This window comes from Silene latifolia, chromosome 6, assembly GCF_048544455.1.
Source record: "Silene latifolia isolate original U9 population chromosome 6, ASM4854445v1, whole genome shotgun sequence".
Classification (NCBI taxonomy): domain Eukaryota; kingdom Viridiplantae; phylum Streptophyta; class Magnoliopsida; order Caryophyllales; family Caryophyllaceae; genus Silene; species Silene latifolia.
The window spans coordinates 75,546,440-75,556,751 of NC_133531.1; the positions used below are offsets into that span (position 1 = coordinate 75,546,440).

Sequence of the window (10,312 nt, forward strand, 5' to 3'; positions counted from 1 at the left end):
TGAAAAAATGTATCACTTGCGGTGATGACTTCCACTATTCGAAGAAAAAGAGGTTTTCGCATACGAAATCTACGCCTAAATATATGATCGGGGTAGACAGATTATCATGAAAATAATCTTTGAACAACCGTATGTGACCTTCCTCTCGATTTCTTTCATAGTATCTACGCTTTTTTTTAGGGATACGATTTGAAGGTTGTAAAAATAGATTTGAATTGGAACCTATCATATCATCAACCATGTTATCCATGCGACGATTTTGTTGCATATTTCTTGTTTGTCGTTCATAGAAATCTCTCATTCTTTGATCAAAAGAAATGATATTGGAATCATTTAAGTTTGTTTCATTTTCAGAATCAGACATATTTTTAGTTGAGAGAAAAATGTAGGTAATAGATTTTGTTGAATTGTATATCATATTTTTTTAAGAGTCAAGCATGTTATATAGATATTAGAATACTGAAACACAATAATTTAGTTTGTCATTATGTTAGACATGAAGTGATGTTACAATGACAAAGAAATTGAAGCACACTGCACTAAAATGATGTGACAATACAATGACAATAAAACTAAGACATTACACTGACAATAAAAAGAAATGACAATACATTAATTGAAATGAAATGACAATACACTGACTTGGAACGAAATAACAATACACTACAATTGAAATGAAGTGACAAATACACAATTAAAATGTTTTACCCATCACTTTCTCTGTAAGATCTTCTATCATGGCTTCTTGTGCAGGAGTTAAATGGGTTTTTGCCAATAATGTGTTCGATTTGCGGCATAACTCTTGTGCTTCTCGCTTCATGTCCTTCCTTAGTAAGCTTTGCCCATTTCTTGAATTTGTCTTTCCGACAATTCGAGCTCTTTTTCTCTTATCATTCTCATAGCACGATACTCTTCAGTGAACTCACTATTGTGTGAAGATTCTGTAACTTTCTGCTTTCCTCTTTTCTTCTTAGCAGCATCCCTTCCTTGAGGACGACTAATAGTACTAGATGTAGGAACACTAGTTGGAGTATCGGGATTTGTAGGGATTACATAGTCTCCATCTTCATTAGTTTTTGATCTTTTCGTGCTACCTTCACTTTCTTGAATGATATCATCGCCTTCTTCCACGTACGGATTGCCTCCCATATCCATTCCCGTTGGAACTTCCCATTTTTTTAGTTTACTCATCACTTCTTCAAATACTGCCATATCATTGAAATTTGACTTATTCACTTGAGTATATTGAGCATGTGCGTCTTTCTTAACATCACTCATGCTCATTCCACTTGATTTTCTCGCGTATGCTTTCCTATAACAAGCAACCCACGAATTGACGTTTTTACAAATTCTTTGATGACGACCTTTCATCGAATCCAAATTTCTCTCGCCAATTTTATCTGGATTTTCTTGTCGATATTGTTCATACATTTCCATCACCCTTGCCCACAAACCCTCACCCTTTTGATTATTCCCTTTAATCTCATCACAACTATAATAACTCCATGATTTCATAAGAACCATATCCTCCTCAGCACTCCATAAACTAGGGGTAGATTGTTTTCTAGATTTTTTTTGTTTTTCTTGATTCTCTTGAAATAAATTTCTTGAGATATTTTGAGAAACTTGAACATTTTGAAAATTTGATTGATCTTGGGAGGTTGGATAAAATTGAGGGTTCTGATAATATGGGGGAGTTGGAAAATTATGTGCATTTGGATTAATTTGAGAGTTTATTTGAGAGTTTATAGTATAATTTTGGGGTAATAAAGAACTTTGGTAATTTGTAAAATCAAAATCAAAACTTTGTGAGTTTTGATTTTGTGGAGAATTTGAGGTATTTCCAAAATTAGGGTCATTAAGATCCATAATTATTGAAATGGTTAATTTTTAAGGAGTTATATGTGGTATTTTGGTTATTATAAGCTACAAAGGAAAAATATGGATTTTTTTTGTGATCAAAAATATATCAAGATTGGTCTCTATTTATAGAGAATGAAAAATTATGACTATCTATGTAATTATTTTTTATTTTAATAAAGTTTTTTTTAAAAAATAAAATAAGCCGTTATAACTGTTGTACATTTACAACTGAAACAAATCTGAATCAATTTTGCTTTTAAAGTTGAAAAAAAAAGGTCCAATCATCTATTGACATGTGGCGTGGGGAGAGAGAAATGGAGTGTCACAACCTTAGGTTGCTCTGCAACACAACTCAACACAATGTTGCGCCCATTTCTTGAGTTTGATTATTTAATTAATACTTTTTGGTGATTTTTTTTTGTCATTTTGTGAAAAAAATCATTGTTGTACCTAGTCTAACCCAAACCATAACAACAACACTACCAAATGCCAATGGAGTTCAAGTTCATAACATAACGGCCAAACTAAAGAGAGACACACAGACAAAAAAAAAACGAAAACAACAAAAAAGAAAATCATGGACATGGGACATTGTGCGAGTCTTGTGACTCAAGGGGGAGGCGAGTGTTTTGGGACCCTAGGGACCACGTGGACCTTTCAGGATATTTGAGATGTTCCATGTGTGGGCCCATGCAGTTTCTATCACGTTTAGCCCCACCGTTTCTAACTCCTTTCTGTCCGTTTGTGCTCCCTTGTGCCGCTATATATTTCAACTGGTATGCTTCTTCTCTTTCACCCCCCCTCCTCCCATAATTTCCAATACATTAATATACTCTAGTAAACCCAAAGCTTGTGCTTAAGGTAATCTTGTCTCTCTATACTCTTTTTTTAATTCTTAGTTTATTCGACGAGTCTAGTATAAAACGGTCTCATTGGGTAAGACCGTATAGTGTCATTCATTTGATTTTGGAAGGTAAATAATTTTGTGGTTAATGGTAGGAAACAAAATGACAAAGCAAAATGTGGTGATAACAGGAATGATGAGCAAGATCGGAAGAGTGTGGCCGAAGCCGCCGGCAATTCCTGGAAAAATAATAGGAGTAAGCGAAAGACAAATGTTGAAAGACCTTGATATTAATGGAGGTGGTCTCATTACTTCTTGGGTTGAGTCTATGAGAGCTTCTTCTCCTACTCATCTCAATTCCACTCCTCTTTTTCATCATCTCCCTATTGTAAGTTCTACACTCCACCACCATTTAATCTTCTAAAATAAGACCGTCTTACAGTAACACCATCTAGTACCCTATAATAGAAGAAGAGAAATTCAGACCTGTACTAATTATTGATGCTATAATATGGAGTACCCGTAGAATATATTTTATAACGGAAGCAAGAAAGAACAAATAAAAGAACAATAAAGAGATAAACTCACAGATTTACGTGGTTCACTAACGGTGTGTTAGCTACGTCCACATGGCAGAAGTGGAAAAGTTTTATTGATATGTGAGGAGTTTTTATATTACAGATTCAGACGGTATTACTGCTAGGTAGAGGCTTAGAAAGTTTATATAATACTCCACTCTCTAAGACCTAATATAGAATGACCTAAAAGCTCAAGACGTTGGATATTAAACTAGTTGGCATAATTACCCTAATTATGAAGTTCGAAAATGATTAAGAATCTTTGTGAAAAAACACTTAAAAATCAACTGTTGGTGGATTAGAAGTTAATTTTGATAAAAATGTAAACAGTTGAAGGATGCATCCGCATTAGAGATGTTCGAGCAAATAATAAAAGCGTCGAAAGGGAAACAAATTGTGATGTTCTTGGACTATGATGGCACACTTTCTCCTATTGTTGACGACCCTGATCGAGCATTCATGTCCGACTCTGTATGTCAACTTGTCGATATATCTTTCATTTTCACTTTTAATTACGCCCTCCTTTCAAAGTGTTGCATAAATTTAAAATCAATGTCTCAATAATTTTGGAATTTTGGTTCTTGGATGAGAAGGCCGCTGAAAGTAATATTTCGATAACGATGTAATTATTTTCAATTTGTTTAGTTAATTAATTTGGTTATGTAGATGAGAAGGACAGTGAGGAAGTTGGCAAAGTATTTTCCAACAGCTATAGTGAGTGGAAGATGCCGTGACAAAGTGTATAACTTTGTAAAATTAGCTGAGCTCTACTATGCCGGAAGTCATGGCATGGACATTAAAGGTCCTACAAAAGGTTCTAAATACCTCAAGGTGTGCTCCTATATCACTCGATCACTATCTATCTCACTGTTCGAAATATGATAATAAAGCGTAACCGTCTGATCGTATTGGATGTTGTTTTGTGTTTATGATGGGGTGTAGGGAAGTCAAGGCGTTCTATTCCAGCCTGCGAGCGAGTTTCTTCCTATGATGGATGAGGTTTATAACACACTTTTGGTAAAAACTAAACCTATACTTGGAGCAATGGTGGAACACAACAAATTTTGTCTCTCTGTGCATTTTCGTTGTGTGGATGAGAAGGTTTGTTCATTTATGATTTATTTTCTATTATTTAAAAATGTTATACTGGTCATTATTGTGAACCATATTCACAAATCACAATAATGATCTATATAATGGTGTTAGTCATGTTTACCGGAGTATATGATTTTACTTCTTTAATTAAATTAATTTTCATTATTTAGCAAATACATATTCTAATCAAAACTTAACTACGTGATTAATTTTGATTATTTAGAAATGGACAGAGTTGGCTCATGAAGTAAGGTCAGTGCTCAAGGAATACCCGAAGTTGAGGCTCACCCAAGGACGTAAGGTAATGCAAGTTGGCATTTGGCATTTTCTTTTCTTTTGTGTTGGTCCTTGCTTTTAACACAACTTTTGGGATATTTTAAAAAAAATAAATAGAATATATGATTGTGGTATGCCCAAAGTAATTTAGTTTAGTCTAATACACATTTCACTGTGTTTGTAAATAAATGTGTGGGTTTGATTTCATACATGGATCCAAACTTGTACATGATTTACTTAATCATGGACATAAATGACCATTATACCCTTGTCATTTTTACATCTCATTTTCCATTTTGTATAATCCGCTCAAATCTTACACCCACACTGCCGCCTCCCCTCCCTGCACCGACCATTTGAACCGACCACATGCACCGGACAATACCTCTAACCGCACCACACCGCACCGGAACACTCAGTGAATCAGACGATGACTCATCCTATATGTCACCATTCACACAATGACCAGACCAATAGAGTTTTCCCCCCCTTCTCGATGGAGGATCATGCAAATTCCCAATTTACATCATATTGATCATGATCATGTTTTAATCTATTTGTTTGACTTTAGGTATTCTGGGTATTACATGATTATGTGTCGCCTAAATCTAAGTGAAACAGTATGATGAGAAATCCATGTTTCGGATGATTGCGCTGATTTGCTAGTTTCATTGACAATTGTTCTACAAACCCTAATTTCGTAAGTCGGAATTAATTAAATCTTCTTTATTCGATAACATCGTTAACAAAGTAAATAAATTAGAATTATTACTTGATCGACAATATAACTAGCGTCCATAGTTGATTAATCCGACGAAAATGATTAATTTTGCAAAAGAGAACTAGAGAGTGTTTTTTTTTGGGAGAAAGGGTAAAGTATGGAAAATAAATGATAAAAAGTCCGTGAAAGAGTAAAATGCGTCCATGAATGAGCAACTACTTTAAATAATGGGTAATGCTAAATACAGCACACTGGTCACTGAGTTATATTTAAGCATTAAATACTTTTTAATTTGAGTATTAACTTAGGAATTAAGAAGTAAATTAGACATTAATCAATATATTTAATGCATATATCAGAAATTTATTTCCTCTTTTGATTTCTTAAATACAACCCAGTCTTAAATAATTTACCTTGTTTAAATTATGTCATAGGTGTTTGAGATTCGGCCCACTATTAAATGGGATAAAGGAAAAGCTCTTGAATTTCTTTTGGAATCACTTGGTAAGTTACTTTTAATTCTTGTGCATATACAAATATCACCATCTCCGCATCTCGTATAGTAAAGCCACTACTTTAGATACATTGTGCTATAGCCAATAATGCTTTGGAGTTTCCTTTTAATCCTTTGTGGAGAACCGGAGACAATTATGTTAAGGTTAAACTTTTGGTGATTGAATTATTTGAGACGATTATGTTTTATTTCACGTAACGATTTAACTAATTAATTTTTCGCAGGTTTAGCCAATTGTAGTGATGTCTTCCCTGTATATATTGGAGATGACTGTAGTGATGAAGATGCATTCAAGGTATGTATGTATTATATGGTGAAATTATCGTTTTACACTTGTTCGCTTAGAAATTAACTTGAGACTGTTCATCAACTTAGCATATATTTTGTGATGATCGCCAATTAGGTTTTGCAAGACAGGGGACAGGGCTTTGGCATTCTTGTTTCCAAAATTGCTAAGGAAACAAATGCCTCTTATTATTTAGAGGGTCCCTCTGAGGTAGATATTATTCACGAAACTCTACATTTTTAATACATTTTTATTTTTAGAATATTATAAATCCTTAACAAAATAAAGTCTAATTTTATGTCACGAAATGAATGGCAGGTGATGAATTTTCTTCAACGCTTGGTGAAATGGAAGAGGCTTTCGTTGCGAAGGCAGTTCACTTTATAAATGCATTTTCTTTTTCAATTGGTCTTCCTTGTGACAGGTTACCATTTGTGGCGGATATTTTGTTAGAAAATGGTAACAAAATGGGTTAGTGGAGAAAGGGGACCATGAAACAAAATGTTGCGAGAGAGAGAAAAAGTGGAGATTTTTGTGAGGTAAAATGGTATCCGTCACTCAAGAGTGACGGATATGTGCCGTCACAAACAAGAATTTGTGTTTCTTTTTTACCATATCTTATTTATTAGACCTGCCTATTGTGGAAAGTGTACAAAGGCGTGGTGGGGTAAATAGAATTTCTAGCAAGCCTTGCTTGAGATGATTTAGCAATTAAGTAGATGAAATTGTATTAAGTGCGAGAACAAGACCCAATATTCTAGTATTTGGCTGTAGCTTGTACCCCTTGTAATTAGCTAATTAATGTACTAAGCTACTAAGCTGGGTACAATTGCACGACCATTGTTTAAGAGTAGTGACTTAATATCAGTTTACCGTTTTAGCTTGGAGTTTTTATTTTTTTATTTTTAGCTTGGAATTTCTAAGATAGAGCTTGAGCAAGGATTTATTTTTCATGTGACACTGAGAGTCGAGAGAAATTTGATAAATATTACGCAGCTGTAAAATGCGCTCTCTATTTTATTGTTTTAACATTCGAAAAGATAGTATCAAGCTCTCTTATTTACTGGACAAAATTATCCATAAAACCTACCTAATTAAGGTTAAATAATAAACTTGAATGACTTCATTCATAAAAAGATTGGCTATGTGTAGATACCCAGTATCTACACCTTTTAAAAAATATCCGATAATGATCGGACTACAACGTGTTTTGATATGCGTGCGTGGATTGGCTATGCATGAGGCGGTTTATAAAAGATAATTTCAAAAGTGGTTTTCTAAACTTCATTTGCTTAAAAACAACACTATTTAGAGTCTAAACTAACTTCGAGCCCAAAACCGACTCTAAAACCTGCAACACGAGTCAACCTTAGTCAACCTAAGTCTCGAACTTGAGAAATAATGCCACAAATGGTTTTATCATATCATTTGCATTAAAATAAAACAATTTAGAGTTAAAACCGACTTCGGGTCCAAAGCCGACTCAAAATTCAAATCCCGGCACAACACGGGTCAAACCCGAGTCAAGCACACAAAATAGTGAAAATACCTACCCCAATAACACCCAAAAGCAAGCTTACACGGCTAAGCAAACACAAACACTACGCCAAATCTGGCAATCAATAAGGAGCTTATCACAACGGTTTAATGCATTTAATAACGACACTTAGATTACCGCTTTTCAAATATTGGCGAAAGCCTAGACCGCGCTAATAGGAATTACAGTTTCCCTCGAAATCCGTTGTTATTATAATTTGACAACGGTTGATCAACAAACCGTTGTAAAAAACTTTTAACGGTTTCCAAAAACTCGTTATAGAATCAATCTTATCAACGATTGTTAGAAAACCGTTACCAGTATAAGAAATCGACATTTCGAACACCGTTACTAAATTAACACCAGCAACGGTTTTTGTTACCCGTTTTTATGTTATAGCTACGGATTTTTTGTAACCATTATTATTTTCAATTATGAGATAACGGGTTTTTAATTCAACCGTTGTCAGTATTTGATTAGATTTTTCAATTTGATTATTGCATTCAAAACTGAACTTTAATAAATATTCAATTTGACCAATAATATTCAATTTGACCAAAATAATTCTATAAATATGTCTTCATAATGTTTTAGCTCAAATTCTAAATTATCAAACATTTACTCTCTAATTTCTTTCTAAATTTCTCTCTAAAAGAAATATGGCTGGTGTATCGGAGCTACAATCACATTCGCGTTACGCACAGCCTTTTACTTGCATTCTCCATAATCTCCCGTTTCTTTATGGTGTGAATGGAAAGGGTTTAACCCTAATTTTGGGTGGTTGACGCAAATGCTTCATAACTCTGGTTTCACCGCGGTTAAAAAAGTGTACCCTGTGTCTACAAACAAGCAAGGTTCTGTAGGCTTCGCTTTTATCGTGTGTGACGAAGCCAACTGCCATGATAGTTTTCGTTAGGCAAGAAAATTTGGGGCTAGATTTGCGGGGAAAGATGTGGGGAAAGAGGACTTTTATTCGAATGATAAACAACAAGGCCCTTCTCTATGGGTTGCGACCCATCTTGATCATCATCTGCTGAAACATTGCAAGAAGTATCACATTTTTTCCACCGTGCCTATATCATGGGAGAGAGAGGCCATTCCACCAGCGCTTCCCAATGATAATGAAAGATCGATCTACGACTTGCTTTATATCGAAATTCATAATGAGTATCCTAATACTTCATCAGCTTCTAATAATTAAATCTTTAATTATTATCTGGCATTGTAAGTTGTATTTGGATTATGGTGGTGGTTTGAATCAAAGTTTAATTATTTATGTTTTTGGTTACGTTTTTTGTTACCCCATCCTCTGGAATTAGAGACAATATCACCAGAAAAATATCAAACTTTTATTATAATGACTTGGGTTTTTAGGAGTACATTAAAATATCAAGCTAAAGAAAAAAATCGCGTAAAACAAGCGTTGACAAACGTGAAAAAGCAAATGTGTAGTGTGGAGTTGAATGGAGGGAGTATGTTTTTTGTTAACCATCCTCTGGAATTCAGAGACAATATCAGTCCTTTTCCCATTGCAACGACACTGTCCCCTGCTCGGCAAAGCGACCTTGGTGGTGCAGAATCGGAAGTAGTAGGAGACGGTCAGATTCATTCACAACCCATAAATATGGGCCTACCCGCTGTTCATCCTGATCAAATCAGAGTCTCGAAGAGTCATTTTTATAGAATGCCCCCTCAAGCTGGCGAGTCTGACGACAGCATTCCCGCTCCTCACCCCCGCCAAACTCGATGAGGGCGCACCGCCCGAAGCCATGATGCGCATCATTGTCCGTTTAGATAGTTTGAACCAAATTCAATCTGGCTAACCGAATCAAACCTATTAACCAGTCAAGGCTATACGAGAGTATAGCCTTTCCATACCCGTCCTCTGTATACGGGAGATTGTGAATGATACACGTAACGGGTTTAACGTACATAAATCTACTTTGGGGTCCTACAAGAGGTTCATATGATACTTCATCATCATCAGCGGATGAATAATATGAACCACTATAAGGTTATGCACTTGACGACATAATCGATGTGGAAAATTAACGGAGGACTTAACAAGTTAAGAATTGGAAAGTGCAAACGGTACAAGTTAAGATTGTGAAAATTATAATTCTACTTATAATGAGTTTGGGTTGTATTGGAAACGGTATAATAAGATAGTAAGAATTGGAACCGGTATAATAATAAGATAAGAATTGGAAACTTAACAAGTTAAGAATTGCAAAGTGGAAACGGTACAAGCTAAATAAGAACGGCCAACTCTACTGTGTTAAACATATTAGGTTACAACGGTTATCAAAAATCCGTTGTCCAATTAGTAAAAATACAACGGTCCAATTACTTAACAAGACTAATGCATGCCTTGTAATTTTAAGTTTTTCTGATTCAAAGTTGCAGTATTGCGTGTTTGACCATATGTATAACATAAAATGATAACGGTTCTTTGTTAAGCCGTTATCATATTACACATATCAACAACGGTTGGACAGAATCCGTTTTAAAAAAAAATGTTTAATTATCTGTGAATTTATGTGTTTGTGATTTGACTAATGCATGTCATGTAATTTTTACTTTTTCTGATTCGAAGTT

General features: G+C 34.7%; 2 protein-coding genes across 3 annotated transcripts; one reads left to right on the top strand and one right to left on the bottom strand.

The window, feature by feature from the left end:
* Positions 1-828: 828 nt before the first annotated feature.
* Positions 829-1,524, bottom strand: LOC141588236 (uncharacterized). Its single transcript, XM_074409690.1, has one exon. It carries the CDS (start codon positions 1,522-1,524, stop codon positions 829-831), a length of 696 nt encoding a protein of 231 aa, XP_074265791.1.
* A 1,103-nt stretch (positions 1,525-2,627) lies between these two features.
* On the top strand, positions 2,628-7,057 carry LOC141586886 (putative trehalose-phosphate phosphatase J). 2 transcript variants are annotated; one of them, XM_074408281.1, is made up of 11 exons: positions 2,655-2,724; positions 2,863-3,095; positions 3,616-3,756; positions 3,952-4,116; positions 4,228-4,386; positions 4,604-4,681; positions 5,812-5,881; positions 6,116-6,186; positions 6,295-6,387; positions 6,496-6,575; positions 6,782-7,057. In XM_074408281.1, the coding sequence occupies exons 2-10, from the start codon at positions 2,871-2,873 to the stop codon at positions 6,562-6,564; spliced, it is 1,071 nt and encodes a 356-aa protein (XP_074264382.1). In that variant the 5' UTR covers positions 2,655-2,724; positions 2,863-2,870; the 3' UTR covers positions 6,565-6,575; positions 6,782-7,057. The 2 variants fall into 2 exon arrangements, with proteins under 2 accessions (XP_074264383.1, XP_074264382.1); XM_074408282.1 differs by lacking the exon at positions 6,782-7,057 and having other exon boundaries at positions 2,628-2,724; positions 2,899-3,095; positions 6,496-6,663.
* Positions 7,058-10,312: the final 3,255 nt, after the last annotated feature.